Source organism: Anoplophora glabripennis, unplaced genomic scaffold (genome assembly GCF_000390285.2).
Source record: "Anoplophora glabripennis isolate ALB-LARVAE unplaced genomic scaffold, Agla_2.0 scaffold806, whole genome shotgun sequence".
In the NCBI taxonomy this organism is placed as follows: Eukaryota; Metazoa; Arthropoda; class Insecta; order Coleoptera; family Cerambycidae; genus Anoplophora; species Anoplophora glabripennis.
Genome location: NW_019416892.1, coordinates 31,351 through 56,802, shown reverse-complemented (window position 1 = coordinate 56,802; position 25,452 = coordinate 31,351). Strand labels below are relative to the sequence as shown.

Sequence of the window (25,452 nt, the reverse complement as noted above, 5' to 3'; positions counted from 1 at the left end):
TATACTATAATTTAGTGTTACCTATGCCCTTTAAAAATTAATATCTCATATTCTCTAACTCCTAAGTATAGAAAATAATTAATAAAGTGACCCTCAAATTTCACGTAGAATCCGAAAATGCAATAATATATAGGGTGTCCCATTTAAAATAAGGAAGTTGGTGGCAAATGGCAATTTTCGGTATAAGCGGAAGTGCAACAGTTTTGAAAATATTTTTATTGAGAAGTTTACGGCCGGTAACCTGGGTATTCAAATTTTCAACAAAATTCTATCATGCTAACTTTCTATCATTCTCATAAAGTTGCTCCATTTGGGCGGTATACGGCCCTGAAGCCAATTTTGAAATCATCTTTTTTTATAAATTTAAACCGCCTTATGCCATTTTGCTAAAATTTAGTCAGTTGACACCGCTCTATAGGACAATAAACCCTATATCAAAATTATGAGTAATATTAAACCATTGGCGTAGAACATGGGTTTAGTAATTACACCTTCCATAATTATACACAAATGGAGGAAAAGAATTAAGATTATTTACTATAAAAAAGGTACTCTTAATAAGCCTCGATTACTTTCATGATTTATTTGAAAGTAAATGTAATCATTGGCAGCAATGACACAAAATTTAAATTAGGTGATAATCTTTAAATCAAATTGAGACTTTATAACAAACACACTGTTTTTGTGTATTAGCTTTTTCCGGTATATGATTTTTCACAAGTTTTCATCAAGTAGGTACTTGCCTTTACACAAATAATTTTGATTGTTGGTTTTGGTTGTCACGGTTTCATGTAAATAAAACTTTTAAGACACCTACCTAAATTATTTCTAAGATTCAAAAGTTTCTCATTTACTTAACAATTTTAATTAAATTTCCATTTATCATGGATACACCAATGCAGAATATGCCGATATGTTATTAGTTTTTGAATATTGTGAAGGTGAAGGAAACGGTCGAGAGTGTGTCAGACTGTATATTCTGAAAGATTTCCAAATCGTCGTATTCCAAGCCATTCAACGTTTGCTGATGCTTTGCTCCTGACACCGCGGATTATTATGTAAGGGTTCCTGAAGTTGACCAGGGAACATTGGAATATGTTGAAGAAAATCCGAAACTAAGCACAAGACGATTAAATAGAGAAATAGGAGAAAAACGATTTGCGAAAAATTGCAACTTCAGGGCCGTACACCGCCCAAACAGAGCAACTTTGAACTAAGGTAAGTTTAGCTAATTGTAAGTCGACTTATTTTGAGCCGAACAGTATCTGCCGTAGCGTTGCAAAAAGCACGTAAATAAAAAAGAACGACCGAGTTTAAGACCTTTTAAAAATTATAGATTATTTTTTCATTTAATGGTATTCTACAAACAATCGATTTGAACTGTCTGTTATTTTTGTCATGGTCTTTGACAACAGCGTAAATATGGTTTATACTATTTTTATTTTTTTGACGAAATGTGTTGAGTTCGGCTCAAAACATTACCTTCTAGAGACCTTCTAGTCTCTCTAGTCACCTAGACTTTATCTTAAAAAATGTCTGTTTTTAGCTTCATCACCAGTTTTAACTTCTCACATTCTATTTTTAGTGATAGTATTCATGGGCGTTCGCAGAAAACTGCCAGGTGATAGAAAGAGGCGGGCAATAAGGATAAATGCAAGTCACCAAAAGCTAGAAAATACAATTGGCTGAAGCCACTAAAAACTAATAAAAACAATAAGAACTTATCAATCAATATTTTTTATTTGATTGCACTTTTGTGCCTTAGGTGCGGAAACATATCCGTACAATTATATTAATACTCTAAATTAAAAGGCATTCACATTTTTTGTTGATAGGGGATTCATTCTTTTATTTCATTTATTTTATTCTCATTAAACTCCGCGGTCGAAATTATAAAGAGTGACTAAGACATAATATAAAAACACTGTTACCATAATGCGTATAAAATATAAAATTATTTTTATACGGTTCAATATTATTTATCTTTGTGCCGCTCTCTACGCACATCGATAGAATCTATAATCGTCTAGAGACCGAGTTACACTGAACGTCGATCTATATTCTATCTCTGTCTTTTGCACTTGGTAGGGAATAGGGAAATGCTTTTTTAGTGGGTGTAAACGGACTTGATTTAACCTGTCCTGAGAAACGTTATAGCATAAGCGTAGACGAGGGGTCTAATTCCATGGCTATAATAAATTTATAAATTAAAAAAACACAATTGGGACGTTTTAAAATGCTGTAATAATTAAAATGGATCAAAGTGCCTGTTATAGCAAACCGTAAAAAATATTAGATGTTATGTTTTATTATCTTTTTTCATTATTTTCTATATCTTGTTGCCTTTTACGCAGACACGCCAATGGATTTTCGTTCCCGGCACGCTTCATCCCCCTTACTAGTCCAAAAGCTAGCGATGAATCACTCTCTATAATTTCGACCGTGGAGTATAGGTATGTACCTACATATGTTTTTTATTTTTACCGCAATTAACAGTGTTAGTTTTTATAGTTATTATCTTATTTGTTCCCTTTTAAAGATTGCTGTATAGCCTCAAGAGATTTCCCAGAAGTTTCAGGCACAAGGAATAATGACAAGATGGACGACAAGAAACAGGTGCAGGTAAAAAACAGAAATGGTGCATACAGCCCTACATAAGTAGTTAACAGATAAAAAATTCTCGTAACTATGATAATCATTAGACCAAAAAACATATTTAGAACACATAATCCTTTGACTTTAATGCTAGCTGAAAATAATTCTCCAAGCATCAGAGTTGGAATTAAGCCTAAGCCAATAGAGTAGAAAACTACATAGAGTAATACGGCTGTTATTGGTATCCAATTTAAAAATTGTATGTTAATTTGTGTTTGGAATGTGTCTATGTAAAAATAAATTGCTTCGATTAAAGTAAAAATACCACAAAATAAAGTTGAAATAAAGTAAGATTTTCTTCTTCCCAATTTCTCCAAAACTGATCCACCAACAACATTTAAAACGACTATGGCAGCAAAGAAAATCATTGAAGAAACTTCTGAGCTGAGATTTCCTCCAGATTTTTCGAACATGTATTGAGTGTATAGCATAAAAGCTGTTATACCACCTAGTTGCTGAGAAGCCCTTAGAAATATACCAGCGTAAAGTGCCCTTCTGTTGCTGACTATCACGAATAAGTCTTTCCATGTTCCTGATTCAGACATTTGTCTTTCGACGTCTTTTTTAAGTATAAGGAACTCCTCTTCAACGTCTTGCTTTCTTCGGAAGTATCTTACAGATTCCTTTGCTTCTTCGTATTTTCCTTTTATAATGTAGAAGTAGGGAGATTCGCGCACGAAGGAGAAGAGTACCAAATAAACTATAGGTATACAAATACAAATGTACGAAGTTTGTTGGACGTTGAAATAGCTTCCAACTACACTTATTATAAATTGACCCAGATATAAGAAAAATGTCATAGAGTTTCCCCAAGTTCCTCTCACTTTTGGGGTAGATATTTCTCCAATATACATCGGTAAAGAGGAGTACAAACAACCGTCTGAGATCCCTGCGAAGAAACGGGATACGTAGAATACCCAGACATCTTTTGCCACAGCAGCCAGTATCCATGCTATGATGTAGGGAAAAGCGACGAAAATTAGTACGGGCTTCCGACCTAAGACGTCATTTAACCTCGAGAATATGAAACTGGATATTATCATTGCAATGGGTGGTATAAGTGTGAAGTAAGATGCTTCATCCTCGCTGATGTCATAGTATACCTTGTCTGTGGTGAGTTTTACTATAAATGGAGAGGTCCAGGACAAAAGAGTGCCACAAGTTAAGTTTGCCAGGCATCCTGCAAAAAATCATATATTAAATTAATACAATTTCATGTGCTTTTAATGTTAACAACGATTTTAATAAATAAATATAAAAACATATTTTCGTTCTTTGTTTCTAAAAAGTTATTCTGTATTGAAAGTAGGTACTTCTGTAAGTAAAGTAATTCTATTTATCCAAATCCAAAAAATTTCAAGAAAAAAGTTGAAATTATATAAACGGCCGCGATAATGTGTAAGAGAGTAAATAGTAATTTTGTTATTGTGAAACGTCAGTGTTGGTAAACTGTTGTTTAGATTGTGCTAAATAAAGGTTTGGTACAAATTGTTGTCAGAAGTTGGATACTGAAGATTATTAGTTTGAGAAGACTGTGAATGCCAGTGAGCATAAGATTTAAAATAGCAGACATGGAAGAGTGAATGAAACATTTTATGGAAACGATTAAAGCAATGAAGGATGAATTAAGTTTTGATATGAGGGTAGAATAGGATGCGTTAAGATCTAATATGGAGAGATATGCCCTACGACGTATGAAAGATGACATGAAGAAACAGTTAGATGAACAAGCCAGTGAAGTAGGATAAATAACATCATGATAAAGATATATAACCGATTTGACAACATTGAGGAAGTAGTGGAAGAAGAGCAAGGTAGAAGATATGAAGAAAGAATTTGCAAAATTTAAAAAGAAGCGTGACTCTATGAGAGGAATTGTCAAAATTGAATAATCCCATCAAGTTTCGGCGAAAATTCAGGTCCTAGATTGATGGTAAAACTTCTTGGAAATCCTACATGAAACAGTTCGATGCCGCAGTGAAAGTTAATAACTGGATTGGCAGTAAGAAAACTACAGCCATAGTAGTATCATTGAAAGCTTTACAAACTTTAGGTAAAAATAGACCAATAATTATAACAACTTAGTACAACGGTGGTCGATACTTCGAAAAATGGCTGCATTAGCCAGGTATACGATAAATTAATGAAGCACTAGCATATGCCATGGAATTTAACCAGAAACTAGGAGAACAGAGACCAAAGGAGTTGGGAACTTGTCCCGAAGAATATCAGTTGTGACAGTGTCAAACTAGGAAACTTCGTGAAGACCAACAAAATGATGGCAGTCTAAAATCGATCATTAACTGGAAAGAACATGGGACTCGACCAAAATGGACAATACCAGTGGGTTCCAAGCAGAATATTCAGTTAGAAAGAAAATCTCGTAAGCTGCAGAACTACTGGGAAGATTCATATACGATAATCAAGAGGATAAACGACGTGGTCTACAGGATCCAGAGAGAACCCAAAACGAAAATGAAAAACCTAGATCGTTAGATCCAATACCGGATCGGAGAGGACTGATTGCTGATCAGAACGAAAATTAGTTTAGTGAACTTTGTTCACTAGATGTAATGTAATGTAGTGAACATTATTCACTTATTAGTTTCATGGTGGTTTTGGAATGTTCTTAAAAGCTTGGATATTAGCTGTTTCCCTTTTACAAATTTTTGCCTTTTTGTGTTGCCAATTTCCAGCACTTAACACGCGGTCTGGAGCGATAAGCTATACGAGTATTGTCTGTGGTATAGGTTCTATGTTCAAAATACATAATTGTATTATTTTCCAGGTTATTTTGAGGGGGTCGCAACTTTAAAAAGGTTGCAAACCACTGCTCTAATGTAAACACGTAATGTAAAACTTTAAATGAATATCAAATCTCTCTGGATTGGAATTAAAAGTTAACCAGAATTAAAACTCATAAAAAACAAGAAATTCCTTAGAAATAATAAATTTTAGTTTGTACCTAAAATAAATAGACGTACAATTTAAAACCATAAGGTATTTATAAACGTAGGTACTGAGATAAGGGGTCATCCATAAATTACGTCACACGTAAATGGGGAGGGAGGGTATCACCGAAATGTGACAATGTGTGACAAGGAGCAGGGGGGTCAAAAGTTTTGTGACGTCACATGTTAAAATTTAAAATACTAAAACTCGAAATTTAGATGTGAATAAAGAACTAAAAATCTACGAACTTGATCTATATTTATTAATAATTTAGCATTCTCGCTATGAGATTATCTCTCATGCAACATCATTTAACTTCTAGAGCAGCGTATGTGATGCGAGTGAGTCACTCAAATTCACAAGAATTTTGAATGGTAAGGGTTTAAATAGGTTTAAGTCGTCGGCGAGTGCTCGCGCGTCGGTTAGCGAGACCTTCGACAAGTGCCAGTGCGCAGCGACTTCAATACGTTCCTATTCCTATTGTTTACTTGACGATTGACTTTTGCCGAGTGACAGTCATAGTTTTCTCAGTTTAATTATTTACCAGTAATAGCTGATATAAAAGAGTGGGTCCAAAGTCCATGGACACTAGATAATTAAGTTTTTTATCTATAATTAACATAATTAGTCGTTTATTGTTTTTTAACTAGTCGTTTGTTTTTTCGGTTATCTGAAATATTGGACTTTATGTTGATTTTATTAGATTATTTAATAAAAAAAAGTAAAAAATAAAAATAGCTGTTTTCTCTCGATTATTTTTAAATACATGCCTAAATTTAAAAAATGTGTGACGTCACATCAGGAGGGGGGGATTATAAAAATGTGACAACCTGTGACAAGGACGGGGCGAGTGGTTCAAAAGTCCTAAAATTCGTGTGACGTAATTTATGGATGGCCCCTAATATACCTGTAAAATATTTTTGTAGAGTTATCATTTCTTATTACAACTCTAAGATTGAAAGTACTTAAAATTTTAGATGATAATAATAATAATATCATTGTGGTATATCGCTCAATAAGGTAGGCGCACAAGCAGGGGGAAGGGTTGAGGAGCTGTGGCCCCAAATTTTCGATTCCACGGGGAAAATAGGAACATAGGTATATTCTCAATTCAATATGAAAAATTATTTTTTTCATAGTGTTCTACATGTTGAACATACGATAATTACATAAAAAGTAATTAAGATTGGAATCTTGGTGCCTATTTTTCTTTTAATTAAAGATTATTGTTATAATTCATTAGTCCAGTAATTATTCTTATTAATTTTTTTCGGAAACTACTAAAGTACGTACATATAAAAAAATTAAGTAATCATTATTAAAGCTATTGGATGACATTTTTATATCATATTGTATCTCGATCAAGTAACAAGTGACCAATGTCCAAATATGCCTCTCTTCTTGTTCATTTCACTAAAATGAAGTGTGATAAAGTATGTGGGGGGCGGAACCTTGATCAAAAATGGAACAGCTCCAGCGCCGGATTAAGCCTCGGTGGGGCCTGGGGCTTGAAGGGAAGGGGCCCTCCTAAGGGTATAGTTGACAGAAAAATTGACGGTGTTTTTAAAAAATCGAAAAAACACGAAAATATCAACAACTATAAATATATCGTTAAATATTTTCAATAGGCTGAAAGATTATATAGGATGATTTTTTTACGAAAATCAATTTTTGCACCATCACAAAACTTCCTTTATGAGTCCTTTTAAATTAATTTAGTATGCTATTTTCTTATTATTAAATTTTATATATAATACAACATACATTTCCAATGAAAATGATTTGTTCAGGTAAAAAATAGCATTAGAAATTGTCATTAAGTATTTTTATTACCATTCATTAGTCTGTTTTTTTTTAATTTTTCCAATAGCATGTGGGGCCCCCGGAGCCTGTGGGGCCCGGGGTTACAGCCCCCGCTAGCCCCCTGGTTAATCCGGCGCTGAGCAGCTCTACATTAAAGGTAACCTTAATAGTTATAGAGAAAAAAGGTAAGAACTAAATATTTAATGTGCCATACATATTTAGGAATATGTGCTCGTATTAACAATACAAAATGTGAACATGTTATCTAAACTTACCTATAAGAATTGTTAATATTTGTGGCCATATTTTTTCTTCACTTTCTCGTTCGGGTAACTTATCATTTTCACTTGCTTGGCTTACCATATTATGCTACAAATTATTTTTATTAATACTTGTCTAGTTTATGTAACGGTTTAAACTAACACTGAATTGTCATTTTATGAATTTTTATTGCTTCGCAATATTGTATAATTTGTAATTGTTTAAACGTTTAATGACATAGGGGCGAAATGGGAATTTTTTATATCGCCCGAGGTATCGCCGTTTTAGTACTATTTATTTCCTAAATAATTCTAAGTTACACCAAGAAAATTCCAATAATACAAATATGTCATAAAATAGCCCGTTTTTGGTAAATAGGGAGCTAAAATTTTTTATTTGAATATTCTCATTACATTTATTGTCGACGAATTTTTTTTTACGAAATTGATTAATTTTTCTTTTAAACCAAGTTTCAAATCAAAAAAATTCAAGGGAAATTTTTTGTAAGTTACTGAATAAGAAATAAAATAGAAAAAAAATGTGAAACCAGTAACGTTCCCTCACAAAAATAACTTTTTGACGTAATCTAATTAAAATAATAATTAAAAAGCATCATTTTTTTCATTAAATTTTGGTGATCATTTATCTTATTCAGACTAACACTGATTTACGTCAGTCGCTCCCATTTTCAATAAGATAATGTACTTTAACCTTACACATTGTGTGTATTTTTTGATTAACAGGTAATCACAGGGATTATATTACACCTAACATTTTTAACTATAATGCGCTTCGAATTGTACTAGAAGACGGATTTTATTGCAAACCAAGTTTTATAGGTAGATGTGCATGTTTCATTAAGCAATAATAATTCATTTTTAAAATGAGTAAAGCATATTACACGTTTACCAATTTTCAAAACTCAGCCACTTTTAAAGGCACAGGTAAAAATGTATATGTAAATATTTATGTAAATTTACTAAATAATTTACACATTGTATTTATTAATATCTAAATTATAAGTCTGTTTGGAAATGAAAGAGAGTAATAAAACAACGAGATAAGAACCGGCCATGGGCGTGGTAATATTTCGTTTCAGGTAATTATCGGGTAACACTAATGCTAAAAAAAAGGACAGGGATTGGAAAATCGAGTATCTACAGACTTTTAAAGGAAACAAAATGAACAAGATACTGTAAACAAAGTCGTTATAGATGATTTCTTCAAAAATGTCATTCGCAGAAAAGTACACTCATTTTATTTTAAAAAAGAAATACCAACGCTAAACAAAATTTTAAGTGAACTTTCAGAGGACAACGATTTGCCAAAAATCAGTAGAAGCAAATTATGGGCCGTCTTACGAGAGTTGAATTTTTGCTGGGAAAAGCAGAACAGGAAGTTAGTTCTTATCGATAAAGATGAAATTATTTGTTGGCGAAGATCCTACTTAAGATCAATTAGAAAATTCCGTGACGAAGGGAGGTTTATTTATTATCTAGACGAAACTTCGGTCAACGAGGGATATACTGTAACAAAAGTATGGCAAGATAAAAATGTAAAAAGTTTTCGACAAGCATTTTTGGATGGACTTTGGAATGGAAGGCACCTTCAGGTAAAGGGCGAAGATTAATAGTGACACATATAGGTAGTGCCAGTGGTTTTGTAGATGTCGGTTTACTTTTATTTGAATCTAAAAATACAGGTGACTATCACGAAGACATGAACGCAGATGTTTCCGAAGAGTATTTTACACAGATGTTGGATCTTATTCCTCCGGGGACTGTAATTGTCATGGATAATGCCAGTTACCATTCACGGCAGACCGAGCGGACGCCTACGACTGCTTGGAGGAAAGCCGATATAATTCAATGGTTATCCGGAAAAAACATTTCTTTTGAAACAAATATGGTGAAAAAGGAACTTTCGACACTTGTCAATCTTAATAAAGATAAGAAAAAATATGTTATCTATGAAATGGCAACAAATCGCCAAATAACGGTACTACGGTTAATGGTTCTTCATAATTTGTTTATCACTACTAATAGATAAATTTAGATTTTGATTTACAGGGTGTACAGGAAATAAAATATAAAATGCTTACAAAACAAAGTATTTACATACAGTTTTCCAATGTTTTTCTATTTCTATGTAACAATTATGTAACTCATCGGACTTTAATTGTCCGTCATTACGTTTTTGGACAAAAATTGTTCTAGAGCCAAAACGGCTCATTTCCGAGTAGGGTTTTATATGCAAACATTTTCTATCACAATGTCCTCTGTATTCCTCAAGTTTGGCAATATTTTTTTGAAACACCCTGTATATTGCTGTATACGCTGTTCAGGTGTAAAAACGTGTACAACTTAATTTTTATTTAAATGAAATAACCAAATGGATGGATTGGATTTTTGTATAATTTTGTGGTCAAAACTTGAAAAATTAAAAGAGAATAATAAGTTTGTTTTCTACGATCACATGATGATACTGTTCCCGACATTGTAACGGCTAAGACTTACTGGTAAACGTATTTCTTTTACGAAAAATAAAAAATATATAATAGGCACACATTTTAGAAACTTCGACTGCAGATAGCTTCTTTTTTGATAGTTGAAGCCCCCCAAATTCCTTTTTTTTCGATTTTTAGATATGTTGATAAGATAAAGATAACTACTATGAGAAAACTATAATATTTCCATACGACAAAATTTGAATTTTGTATATCCAAACTATTTTTAAATCATTACAAACCGTTTAGGAAAAAATGGGGATTATTATTTTTCTTGTTATTTTGATAAAATTCATTTTACTTTAAATATCCTAATTTTCAGGTAATAATATTTTTAATTACAAACACGTAGGTACATTTAAAAAATTTTCTTAGATGGAAATATAGGAAATAATTGAACTGTTCAGTCATTGTTTTATGAATGTTGGAATGTATGGTATAGTATCTAATAATTATAATTATACCTTTGATTTATCGCCATATTAATTTTATGGTTTAGTTATCTGTTTATTCTACCTAATATTTGTACACAATAGGTACGAAAAGATTATTCGGCTCATGATAACTTTGCAGTTTTATTTTTGGTACTAAATTTATACTTCTATTGCCTTTTGTGCGAACCAATAATTAGTTAATCATCTATTAATTTTTAATCAACGTTTATATTTATTTGGGTTGCAGCGTCAAAAATTAAACAATGTTTAGTTAAAGGGAGGAAATGCTTGTCAACAGTGAAATTTTTGACTCTTTGCTAACTTCACGGACGTAAAATTTTGTTTACTACGTCAACTAATACCAAAAACTAACCCTATTTTTAGTATTTTGACTTGGTTTTTATGGGGAAACGTACTTACTTTGATAGATTTAAATAGAAATGGATTCTGAACGGAAAAAAGAAAACTGAGCATTAGTTTTTTAGGAAAAGCTATTTGTAGCAAATATTTGTGCAAAATATAGACACATCCTAGAAAATAAAAAAATCTATCATATATCGGCCACGGAAAAAAACAAATCGTGGGAAAAAATTGCCTCTGAAGTTAACAGTGCAGGGGTAAATACTACCTACAGGAGTCCAGATGTATTAAGATCATATTCCAAGTCTCCTTCTATTAATTCTAGAAAATACAACATCGTGTTTTTCATTAAATGAAAACGCCTAAAAAATGTTAAATTATCTAAATCCTCAACATTATTTTTTATTTTATAAATCTTGCGATAAAAACCAAAAGACTATTATATCTAAAATATTCTAGTCGTCGTTTATAAAGAAATCGTCATTCAACTCATCGAAATCCATTTTAGGCAGTTGATAAAAATTAAACAACAACAAAAGCAATAAATACTAATATACTATTTACTGAGCTCAAACTAGAAAACTACACGATCTCGAATCTGAAAAAGTGAAATAAGACAACCTAAAATGAGGTTAAATTAACTACGACGACTGCACACATCTGTAATTAAAACTAATTCATCTTTAAAACGTAGAAGAATGTTCGTTTAGTTTTAATCACAGTTTACTTCTTGTTAATCACCGTTTTGGGGACGGCACAATACATTTTACAAACTAATCAGTGATTAATTTTCTAAACGCCGTTTAGGCAAACGGCGCAAACAGCCCAGTAATATATTTGACAGTCTGTAACTCCGTTGTTTTTCAACAAATCTTGACGATTTTCTTTTTAACTTAAAGCTCTTTTCAGGAGCTTTCCGAATATGTATGTATAATATATAACTATATCATGCGCGTGCGTCATATATTTCATTTTGTAACTAAGGCTAAAAAATAAAAAAACTTTCCAGGTTGCAAATTTGAAATTAAAAAAAAATGATAGATTTCAGTGTATTATTATAAAATCTACCATGAAAAATATCGGTGCGATTGTGGAAGATGCTCGGGATCGTCCAGACTAATAATTAGTTAATTTGTTTATAAGATAAGACCATAACTTGTAAACTATTCAACTTACCGATTCCAGATTTCGTGTGAGTTATTAGACAGTGATAAAGAATGAGAGGATGCGATGCCAAAACGTTCTGGTAATAATAACTCAGTTTATAAATGTTTAATTTAAGAGTCATAAACTTCTTCTGTTTATAACTTTTGACCTAATCAATATTTTTTGACGCTCGAAGGCTAGTTTTGTAGGTCCTTTGAAGACGAAAAAAAAGTACGTTACTGCTTTCTCGTGGAAATGAACGCAAGTTATAAGCGAAAAACGTAAATTTACGTAAAAATTATACAATTAACCACCCTGTAAACAATCTTCCTCCAATGTTTATGACTGTGCAAACTAATATGTTATTGTACATAATATTTATCATCTACAGTGATAAATTCAGCTTGCCGAAACAAAAAATCGTGAAATGGTAATTTCCCAGCTCTTTTTCCTGGCCTATAAAAAGTTCTCATTTTGCCAATCATACTGATGCACAATGGATTTGTTACATACTTGTAGGATGCAACAAAATATGCAAAAGTACAGTTGTTGATGGTAACTTGAACTTATATACAGGGTGTTACGAAATTCGCGGACACGGACCCTGGGATCATGTTAAGCTAGATAAGGTCATAAAAAAATGTCTTTATCATTTTTCAAACAAACCGATATTTTTCGAGATACCGCAGTTTTAAATATCCAAAAATCATAAAAATTTTCAATTTTTAATCATTTGATAAACAATTATGACAAATGAATTGTTCAAAATTTCCACCACCTGCTGCTAAACATGCTTCAGCACATTGTGCTACAGCTCGAACGGAGTTGCGTATCTACCATCTCTGGCGTTATTTGTTGTATTGTTTGAAACAGACAGCTCTATAACAATTAATGACAATTCAGAAAGTATTTATCAATACTTTGACATCGTTAGAGTACAGTAAAAGTACATGTCAATACAAAATGCAAAATAATAGGCCACAATTATTCAACTCGTGAATAGTATGATATGCTTATGGCTCTCGGAGCTTCAAATAATCGTGCAGGTGAAGCAGTGTGGTTGGCTTGGCAGAGGCGATCCATTTGCTTGGCCACCTCGTTCTCCAGACCTAATGTCATGTGATTTTTTATTTTGGGGCTTCTTAAAAACGTTGATGTACAGAACACTAGTGGCAAATTAGAATAAATTGCAGAACCGCCTATTTCAATTAAAACAGCAAATAACACCAGAGGTGATACGCAACTCCATTAGAGCAGTAGCACAATGTGCTTAAGTATGTTTAATAGCAGACGGTGGAAATTTTGAACAATTGTTGTAACTCGTTTGTCGTAATCGTTTATCTAGTGATTGAAAATTGAAATTTATAAATATATATTTTTATTATTTTTGGATATTTGATACTGCTATATCTCGAAAAATACTGGTCTGATTGAAAAATCATAAAGACACTTTTTTATCACCTTATCTAGCTTAATATGATCCCACAATCCCTGTCCGCCAATTTTGTAACACCCTGTATATTGTTATGATTTTAGTATGTGTGTGTGTGTGATTTGTTTATAAAATTAATATACTATGATTTTGCTGTGTATATGTGTATGTTGCTGTGTTGGTATGCTTTAGTTTAATTATTGTCAATTCTACCCTGGCTAGCTTTAGACGCTTCCCAGTAGTGAGTTCTAATGAGGATGAAACTTTGTAGAAACCCAAATAATACACCACACTAAACAAAATATATTATTCAAAATATAATTAATTTATTAATTTATTTTTTTGTTGTTGTCAACAATAAATTATAATCCTGAAATGTTTAGGCACAATCTCAGAATATTTGGAATTATCTTATTATGATAGCAATTTTGTAACACCTCGGGAACTCTTCATAAAGTATACCGTTGGTTGCCTATTCTTAAGGCGATAAAACTGATCTTAAAATTTCTTTCCCAATGTGTTACTTTGCCTACTTTTATACTTAAACATTTATCAAAATTTTTAATATGGCCACTTTCTATTACTGTTAGTATAGTGAAGTAATTATCTACTATTTATTAGTTATGAAGAATTTGTATTAAATTTCAAACTTATTTTCAGGTAAGACTACTTTAAATTTTATAATTATACCTGTAAGTTTTTTTAGGACTTTTGAGATTGTATTTATTATTCTCTTTTGCTAGCTAGTTTTATCTTATAAGATTTTGTAATTCTTTGTGCACAAAGTTACCTCTACGTATATTTTGTCGATTTTTATTTTCGAACTGCTTGCTCTCTTATACTAGGCCTGGATATCGTCCTGGAATCCTCGTTTTTCTGAGTTCACTGGATAGCTGGAACCTGCTGCTTACTTTGTTGCGGCTGGAATCCTCGTTTTCCAGAATTTACTGGATAGCTGGAACCTGCTGCTTACTTTGATGCGTCTGGAATATCGTCTTTGGTATGTCTGGAATATCGTCCTGGAGTCTTCGTTTTTTCCTGAATTTATAAGATCTCTGGAACTGCTGCTTACTATTGAATATCCGGAATATTGTCCTGGTCTGTCCTGGATATCGTCTTGGAGTCTTTTGAATAGACTGCACTGAGAGAATTTCTTTGTTACGGTTAGTAGAAATCCATTAACCGTAGCAAAATATCTGCATTAAATAGGCGCCAAGTGAGTTGCCTTCCTACCACAAGAAAAACTGCTTTGCTGGAAGGAACTCACTTGCAGTAAGTAGACAGTTTTGCTATAATCTCTTTGCTACCTCAAGTAAGTCAACTCATTAACCACAAACGACTCAACTCATTAACCCCAAACGAGTGAACTCATTAACCCCAAGCGAGTCCTCATTAATCCTAAGCGAGTCGACTCATTAACCCCAAGCGAGTGAACTCCGTATTTACTATTTTTCGGTGTTGTTGGCTCTCCTCACTCTTTCGTGCACCATGCAATGCAACTTAAATGTTGTACATATTTTCAAACAAGCATAAAATGAAAATCCCCATTCGAGAAGTAAGAGTTTGTATCCAGCCTGCATTGTGTGCATGTAATCACGCATGCATATAAGTATTATTGCATACCTACGCAAATACCCTAATTGAAAACTTTCTGTCGGTTGTTAGACAACTGAAAACTGACTCAACACTCGATCACAAAACATCTATTTATTATAAAGGACCCATCGACTAACGATTGACGAACGTATATCCAGTGCTTACGTGTTACAGCAAAATGGCGATACCTCTAACTTCTCTATGGACGAAACCATGGTCAGTATAAGGCACGCGTAATCGCGCATGCGCACTGAGCCGAATTCCGGTTTATTCTGGAAATTATTAAGTGAGGCCTCAGTTACAGTAAGTGAGCCCTAATTTGCTACAAATAAGGACTGACTAACCCTAATTGGATCAATTCTAAAAAAGTATATTCACTTACTCGAGCAAAGCAACTCACTTGGGGCAGATAGACAGTCAACTAAAATAAAATTTCAACTGAACTATCATATAGCCACAAGACTTTTCTTTGTTGTGGTAGCAAACACGTTTCAGCAAAACGTATTTACTTGTGGCAGCATGAATTTTTTTCTGTGAGAGCAAAAATTTTACCTACTGTAGCTAAAATATCTTAGCAAAGCCCCTCCCTTGGTGGATTTCTTTCAGTGTGGACTTTTGAATCCTTTTGGCCCAATTTTAATTTGATTGTCTTACTATATTTCACTGTAATTATTACTATTTATATTGGTTTTTTCCCACTTTATTTCTTTTTAAACACTTCTCTCTGACCACAGATCAGTAATATATAAGGTATCTGACAAATCTTATTTCGTAACTAGTCAATAATTCTTTTATTTTTTTTTATTTAACTACTACTCTTGATTTTTTTCTTCCTTGTTAAGGTCTTTTCACATATATGCCTGTTCTTTTAAATTCTGTTTTCTTTTTTCACTTCACTTCACTTCACTTTTATAATTTACAATTTTACAATCACATTCCAGTTTATTTACAAAAATTTTAACTAATATTTCAAAATATTCCTTAATTCTATATTTTTATTTGAATTTCATATGTAGGTAATATTTTCTGACTTGTGAATCCAACTTTATTTCTGACATTTCACTGACATTATAATCCTATTGATATAAAAAATTTTACTTTGGACATTAATATTTCTTTATACCTATCTTACTTACTCATACTACTATTATTAAATAAAAATATATTTTAGCTTTCTTTTGCTATATGTTCCTTGCTGTTACTAATTTGACTAAAATGATAATGTTTTCTATTCTTAAATCTTTGAAATTTATATTCTGCTCTAGTAATACGATTCTCCGATAGTAATTCACAATACCCTATTTAATACTAACAATTTTTCTTTTTACTCAATTTTTTTTAAATTTTACAATAATTATTTCAACTCACAGTGTCTTAGTAAAATAAAATTTTAATTTAAATTTCTAAATTTCAATAATTTTATTTCATCTCAATATATATAAAGCAGTGTAATTCAGTTACACAGGTCTCGTGTTAAGAATTTAATTTTGTTAAAATCCAAACCGACATGTCATCTTTTTCTTTTCGAATGTGTTGTGTTTTCTTTTTAATTTGGCGTAGGTATATTTAATGATATGTATATGAGAACATGATATGAATTTCCTTAAAATATATTTTGAATATACGAGGTCTGTTCAGAAAATAACCGAACTTTTTGAATTACACGCTAATTGTGATATTTAGTGATACGCGGTTGGCAGCATTACGTTGCACCCTCCTTTGTAACCACATGTTCTTGAATTGTTGATATCGCATTTAGTTTTCATGATATTATTATTTAAGTGCAACGAATTTAAGTGTTAGTGATGATTTTCGAACAACGATGCAACATAAAGTTTTGCGTGAAATTGGGAAGAACTTCAATCAACACAATGGATTGGCAAAGGATCATAGAATTGTGCATTTTGAATTTTTGCCTCAAGGTGAAACAGTGAACCGTGTGTAAAACGCCTTGATAGTGCGTTTTACAACGGTTTCGTGAAAATATTTATAAAAAGAGACCAGACCAAAGTTGTGGCGAGACAACTCATGGCCATGACAATGCGTCCGCACACTCAGTTTTTTCATCATTCAGATTACTGTCTTATCTCACCCTCCTTACTCGCCAGACCTGGCTACTTGCGATTTTTTTATTTCCAAAATTAAAATCAGTGCTGAAAGGATGCAGTTTTCAGACTATTGATAATATCAAAGCAAAGTCGTCACAGACTTTAAAGGCCATTTCAAATGAAGCTATGCAGAACTGCTTTGCGAAAAGAAAACACCGCTGGGAAAAGTGTGTGAATAGGGGAGGGGAGTACTTTGAAAAAGACAAGGATGTATAAAAAAGTTGAAAAAATAAAATTCGATTATTTTCTGAACAGATTTGCTATAACAGTGAGTCAAATTTGAAATAGCTTGAAAGCCTGAGAGATACACGTACAAAGCGGTTCCTAGCACAGGTTGATAAGAACTTCGTCAATTGTTAAGACTGTTAAAAAATAAATATATTTTTTCTAAAAACTGACTGACGATGAGTTTCCCAATACGAAACGTCACTAAATAGCAATATACATCATTGGATTCTTAAGAAAATGACGCCTAAATATTAACAGGTTTGTATAAAAAAAATAATAACGCCGTTTTCAGATAATTGATCAAAGCAAATTCGTCACAGACTTTAAAGGCCATTTTAAATGAAGCTATTCAGGACAGCTTCGCGAAATGGAAACATCGCTGGGAAAAGTGTGTGAATAGGGGAGTGTTTTGAAGGAGACAAGAACCAATAATGTATAAAATTAATAATAAAATTTAAAAAAATTAAGTTCGGTAATTTTCTGAACAGACTTTGTACAGGAGAGACTGAATGGAAATTATCTCATTAAAACATTGCCTTTATTCTCATTCTAATAATACAATTTAGATTGGAAGTCAATTATTTGTGTGGGATAAAGAGAAGGTACTATATTATTATGAGCTATGTTGATAAGTTCAATTATAATTAAGTGAAAGACTAAAAAATGTAGGCCAATTAGCATACGCAATTCTGTTTGATGAAAACCTTGTTGTCTTCTGTCTACCTATAAATACAGCTGAGCCTTTTGAAATTAATCAGCAAAATACAAATGTCCAATGCGTCATGGAAGCTAAAAATAAACAGGTAAGTTACTAAAGAGAAAAATATAGGTTTTTAACAATACAGTAAATACAATATAATTAATTGTAATGAATGTAATGTACGGAACGACAGCGTCAAAAATCCTGAGCGAAAATTTGATATCTACTCTTGCGGTTAAAATACTAATTATTCGTTGATTCGAGTTGTATAAAATAAAGCACGTTTTAGCATTTCCTGCAGAAAATCATTTTTTTGCTAATATTTGTAAGATTTTTCAAGAACCTTATCCGTTACATTTTCTTTTGGTTTACTTCATTTTTGTCGCGAAAAGTTATTGTTCTCAATTAAAATAAACTGTTTTTCTGAGCAAGTAAAATTTATTTCTACTCTGCATCATATATCACTGAAGATCAACCTATTTTAAACTCATAATTTAAAAATTTCAAGGACGTATTCCTTTCGTTAATTTTTTAGTTAAAAATAAAATTCACATAACACATTATTTTAACCAACTTCATCATTTTATAATAAGAATAATGAAATAGAACCAATATACAGGTCCCAATGAGAAGATTTTTATTTGTTTGTTACATAGAAAAGTTTTCCTTGTATCTTTGTATACAAACAGTTGAACAACTTATAATGTGATTTATTAATAAACGAGTATTCAAAAATTGTTTATTGAAGAATATTATAAGGTTAAAGTAACATTTTTTTTGCAGAGAAGAAAAATAATAATGGTCAGCTTCATTGAATAATTTAACGTCACATGACATCTAATTATTAAAGATAATAGAGACTCAAACCTTTGCAGAAATTATTATATAAGTTGTAGTATTTACAACCTTTACATCGTTGGGCTACTATAGTCTCTAGCGTCATTCGCGTTGTGCGCTGTACACAATTCGCTCTCCCTCTCCACGTGGTTCCAGGCGATTCCGAATACTGAAATCCGATTTTAGTATTAACGTTTTTGCGATAGGGTTTATATTAGTTTTTCAAGTGTCAAAAATGGCTACGTGTATAGCAACTCGGAGTTGATGGATATCGTAGACAACATTTATGTTAGTTCGTAGAAACCGGGTAAGACAAATGTGCCTAAACGTCGGTGGATAAAATTTTGAACAGTTATTGTAATAGGTAGGTATGTCAAATTATTTTATTAATTACAACCACAAATTAATTTTAGTATTTAATAATAACAATAGTGGCAAAGGCAGTTGAATTTGCTGATATAAAAAAAGATGTTATAAAATTTTATCTATTTCTTTCCTTGGCAAAGAAATTCTTTCAATTTTTTGTCTGTTAATTTTTTATTACACTTTGCCGCCGTTCTGGTAGCCGACTGCATGCTTTGCCTTGCGCAAGGTCAGGTTTTACAGTAGACCAGTTTCCAGTGCTGTACAGAAATGTATTTTTAAATCATTTTCGAACTGCTCTTTTTGATTTATTTTTACAAAATTGCATTTGTAACAGTCTCCTGTACATCCAAAAATTTTTTTTGGAGAAGTTCTGAATCACCCTTTATATGAAGTAGAAAATGTACACGTGAAATTATTTTAATTGAAAATCATAGCAGATATTGTTAACTGACATTGGAAAAAGATATAATCCTAAAGAATAACAATATTATTGATACATTTTTTTCAAAAGAATAATCTCTTTCGAAAACCGGTTTTACATTTAACAATTTTTTACTCAACAGATTCTTCAAGAAATTGACACAATTCGCCATATTTCTTAGAAATTTTTGAATAATCAAATAACGTCCGTCACCCTAACGCCGTTTTAATTAGGGAATACGCCGATTCAATTGCCAATTAAATGGGCCAAAGGCACAAGACCATAATTAAAGTGAAGCGCAATCCATCGAGGTCCTTTGTCCTGTACCGTTTGTAACGAGCGGTTTACGAGGCTTGGAAGGAGGTTCGGAACTATTCAAAGACATAGCCTCCTCTCATTTCATAGACCGACTAGTTTGAAGTATCTAATAACAGCACAAAATCTACTAATAAGTTCAATATAATTAACATTCGTTTACATAATCATTAGTTATTTCCGACAATTGTGATTTATTTACATTCAATAAAGCAAAGCCAGTATTATCAGTTTGAAAAAATTAAATATATTTTAATTCGTTACAAATTTAAACGAAATGTGTTTAATGTTACTATAAGTTTTGCAAGGAAGTACACAAAGGTAAAAATAAAAAAGTTATTGTAAACCATGATCCAGAAATGCACCATTTTCGAAAAATAATTTTTTTAATATTTTAAATATTCGCCCTTTTTGCATTAAATAGAGCTTATTTTTACGGTAATTAAAAAAAGAGAAATCTACTAGGCTTCTTTGTTCCCAAGATAACTCTTTTTAATATAATGTTAAGTGTTAATTAATGGACGTATCGTACCCGAATTTTAGAGAAATTAAAGAAAGGGTTAAACTTTTATTTTTAAAAAGTTTTACATTGATAGTTCGTTTAATAAATGCGCTAGAAGCCCTCGATCGCGCGCGAGATTTTTGAACCGAATCTGAATCATTCAAGTAAAAAATCTCGCGCGCGACGAGAGCGGCGTTCACGCACATGACTAATTTTCAGATAGGTCGTTTAAATATTCATGAAAAGTAAAAAAATTAAAAAACTCGTAATTTTGCAACTTATTTATTATCATTCTACATACAGTTCCCCGTCATAAAGTGCAATACAATGTCTATTAATAATTAATAATATTAATAATTTTTTACGATCAAACTCTAATTGGGCTGGAGTAATATCCGACAGTCCAGTCATGCAGCAATTAAGGCTTTAAACTTAAACAAGCTGTGTGCAAAACTTGTTTGGGATTGTTTGCAAATATTAAATAAATTTGCAAATATCAATAACGATTAGACTGTGTTGGGCGTCAAGACATAAAACGAACTAAAGAAAATGAAAAAATCTATGAACTTGTAAAAAGGAATTTGAAAAAGTTTTATTAGAACCAAAGTTACTGTTTAGCATTTCTTACAAGGTAGCAAAAAAGGCGGAGATAGATTCATAAAACATTGAGCATACTCGAGCTCAAGATTAGAGTAGAATGAAGCGATTGGATGCGGAAGAGAAAAATTCAATTATGCGTATAAGTAAAATTAGGCACAAAGCAGTTGCATGACTTTTAACAGGATACTAGCAACTGAAGAAGAATATTTACAACATGAAATTAAAAGAAATCTAATCTGCCAATATTGCAACTGGGAAAAGGAGTCTACCTTACAGACCTTGGGTGTGTGCTAGCCGAACTCTTGCTGGACCTTGTTTAACACAAACAACTATGTAGCACAAAATACTTTATTTATCTAACAATCTTAACAATAACCACAATAACAATGATCAACCCGACAAAGCAGCGACCCGTCCCAACCGACTGCCGAATACTAACTAACTGCTGACCAAATCCTTACATAAGCGTTCTCCACAGGGTGAATGTGAAAGCTTTGCATGTTTGATTTAGTCTTTTTTGTAAATCTTTTCCAAATATGAGAGAATTAAAGGAAACTTTTGATTCTAGATTTTTGAAGTTTGTTCAAAGAACAAATCTCTTATTTGATACTTTTAATATTCTTTTAACTTAGGTCATTACATGGAATTTTATAAAAAGAACGATAGGTACCATTCGTTTTTTTACAGAGCAATAAAAAAATCGTTCGTTATTAATATCAAGGGTTATAGATATTATACAGACGTTAATGTCTTGACAAGCAAATTATTATTGTAATTCAAACATGTTATATTAAACATAACTTTTTAGTTTAAAATGAATCGCATATTTCCTCTATAAGCCATTTTATTAGATTTTTTTAAAGATACTGAGTACTGATTGGACAGGAAGAGGAAAAGTGGATGAAGCTACGCTTTATAAGTAATATTCCAATTCCATTTAATTTATGTATTTAAAAAGATACGTGAATTTAGCATTTAGCTCGTTCGATAAATTCATACGGAAGAAATATTTTGCTCTCTTAATCAAGGTATTTCAATACCTTGATTAAGAGAGCAAAATATTCCCTAATACAATAAATTCACCATTATCCTCGTCACATCTAGTGACCGTGACGAGTGTCCGGTAATACTGCCCGCCAGTGGCAGTTCGGTTAGCCCAAACTAATTAAGGCAGTGGCTTCATGGTGCCATTAACAAGTTTCTGAGGGGTTATGTATGTTTAACGGAGTTCTCATATCTGCAGTACGCGTCATGGCAACTTCAGAAACAGTAAATAATACGGTTATACAGTAGCTAGTCGGTTTAATAATTAGTTTTATCTGCTAATTAAATTTTAGGTTCAACTTCTTAATTAACTATATCTGATATGTGCCCAAGAAATGCTTGAATTCGGCGGTGTGTTTTGGAAACTATATTCCACTAAATGATTAAGTTCGCTGCTGGGAAGCGCTCTCTTTGGAGAAGAATGCCGAATTAGTTTACGTCAGAATTTAAACTCGTTAGTCCCGTACTCGATTAATAGTTTAGTTAAGAGGGTTAGACAAATTACTCTAACAAATTAAATAAAATGTTCAAATAAGATGTTCAAATGCTCGGCCATTTATTTGGATGCAAATTTAAAGCAAATAGTAAAATTTTTACTCATAGAGTACTGACCTATCTCTCATTGAAATCCTTTTTCCATTTGAATTATTCATTGCTATGATATGACAGAATCACGTATTAGGAAAAAAAATTAATTCTAAAATTACTGATTATATTTATCAAACACTTTGAAATATTTATTGGAAATTTCAATAGGAGGATATTAGGACATCAGTAGGTATACATATTTAATCAGTGGTGGCCGGTATGGGGGGAGGGCTCTGGGACACCGTCCCCCTAGAAGTTTTCACAGAAAATTATTTAAAATTTAGTTTCCATGTTATCTATATGTATAATTATATAAATTAATCTTATGAAGTCAATTTAAGGAGGTATATCGGGTTTACTCAAATGCACAGACGTACTTGAAATTTATATAGCGTATTACCCAGTGCTCCCTCTGTGCGTCATATTTTTTTGAATTTTTTTTTAATCTAGATTTTGAGATATTGTTGTTGAAAGTTGTTCATTTTAGGTAGATAGGTTTATATGGCGAAGATGGACGGTACGGCTCTTTTTTTACCAATAACTGAAAAAAAAAAATGTAGAAATTGTGAAACAAAACTTTTCCATAGATAGTACACAGTATTTTCTTATTTTTTATGTAAAACTAATGTAAGTTTTGAACATAGTACAGCTGTATTAATTAGAAACAGAAACCAATAATTGCATTTCTGTCTGACTTGAAGATTAATGTGGCAACGTCGCAATCAGCTGACAGCAAGGAGGGAATACATTTGAAAGACTTGATAAAAAAGAAATTGATTTCAAACATATACATTTTTCCTAAATCCCATGTACATTGTTATCAACAATAAATTATCCACAACAGATGATTTTTTGTAATGTTTTTAAAAAACTAGATTAATTAAAAAAGACTAGGAAGCTGTGATATATTTATTGGAATAAAAAATACAGTTGATAAAACCTTTTAATATATTTAATGGTTTATAAAAACATCGTAATCATTACCCAGCAATATTTAGGGTTACATAAAGTTTTCTTTACTTTAAAGGAATATAAATATTTCTCAGCAAACTTTATATCTAAAAAATTAGTTATAGTTGCAAAACTTTTGTAACATTACTAAAATAGAGATTAAAAACACGAACAGTGAGTAATAATGTAATTTCTATCACAGAACCTTCAAAATTGCATCCAACATTTTCTTCGACGAGAGATGGGCGCGAGTGCCATTTCATTTCTTTATAACTAAATTAACATAATTTTCGTTGTTTTACCAGTTCACATGATTTACGGATTTTATCTCTTTTATCTCTAATCTTCGCGAGGATAATACGATATATTTGCTATATATAATAATTATATTGTACATAGTTTACACACAATACATTTTTGAACGTGTACGCATCTTTACCCAAATTTGACGCGCAATATCTCCGATGTCTGAGGTCTGTAGGTTCGCAGTGTACAACTGCTAGTCAATTATTAGCGTTGTTGCCACATCTACATAGTCTTTATGCGTTCATTAAATATAATTTAAAACTACTTAAATATGATATTTTTATGTTGTTAATTAGTCAATATATATGCTATGTGCATATGAGTACATTTCTTTGCTATATAGATAATGTTTATTGCAAATAATTTCAATAGAATTTATATTTTTCAAATTTGCAGCGGTCTTTAGTCCCATAAGAAAAGCATAGGACCCCCCCTGCGCTCTTCACTTGCCTCGGATCCCGATATACCTCCTTAACTCGCCTCTACATCTGCAAAGTGTTTTACAGCGGTGGTCATGGTTAGCGTCGCGCAACAGTGAAAAACGGAGTAGGAGTAGCGTATATTTACCATTGAGTTTGAGCTCTGTTTAGTCCGACCGTAAGCAAACAATAGCTGTTTATCGCTTTTTTCCTTAATAAACGTAATTTGTTTAGTTCTGGTGGAAAATTTTGTTACTTACATACTGTTTCTTGTGTTTTTTTTTTAATTTAAATTGATTGTAGTACTTGCAATGCTATTTAATGAAAAATTCATGTTGTGAGAAATATCAAACTTTATTGAAAAAGTAATTGAAAAGTTTACTTCAAGAAAAGCAAAAGGACTTTCACTATAAAAAAATAATGTTACGTGTAATTTCCATATATTTTAATAGTACTTAAAATAAAACTACCCAATTATATTTGATTTTTTTTTCAATACTTAGGTACCTAAATTTTTCCGCCGGCAGTCAGGAGCCGCCACTACTTTGAATGTATTATTGGCATAAAAACTATTTTGCTTGTATCAAACTACAGTGCGAAATAACTTGATGCAATAACTTGTTTATTGTACAATAGTTGCTCTTGCCTTTATAAGTAATTTTTCTCATAGAAAGTTAGGAAATGTCACTGCAATGTCTTACACAATACAACCAATTTCATGCTTTAACAACTTATCATAATGTCCTTTATCAACAGGACACGTTGCTGTTAAGCGATAGACATCGAAATTTCACTCCAGAAAATTTATAAGTACGAACAAAGTTTCAATATAATTGACACTGAAACCTTGTATGAACTCTAAACTTTGTGGCGTAAGTGTTTTCACTTATCATATTTTCGGAATATTTATACTTAGGGTTAC

General features: G+C 31.9%; 1 protein-coding gene across 3 annotated transcripts in view; it reads right to left on the bottom strand.

The window, feature by feature from the left end:
* Positions 1-2,409: 2,409 nt before the first annotated feature.
* Positions 2,410-25,452, bottom strand: part of LOC108914335 (facilitated trehalose transporter Tret1-like) — a 37,531-nt gene continuing 14,488 nt past the window's right edge. For 2 of the 3 annotated variants that reach the window (XM_018720127.1, XM_023455631.1), the window contains exons 2-4: positions 18,205-18,270; positions 7,686-7,779; positions 2,410-3,835 (exon numbers count right to left, since the gene is read on the bottom strand). In XM_018720127.1, the coding sequence (XP_018575643.1) occupies positions 2,520-3,835; positions 7,686-7,773 (1,404 nt within the window). In that variant the 5' untranslated portion in view covers positions 7,774-7,779; positions 18,205-18,270 and the 3' untranslated portion in view covers positions 2,410-2,519. The remainder of the gene's footprint in view (positions 3,836-7,685; positions 7,780-18,204; positions 18,271-25,452) is intronic. The other variant, XM_023455630.1, reaches the window with a different exon arrangement.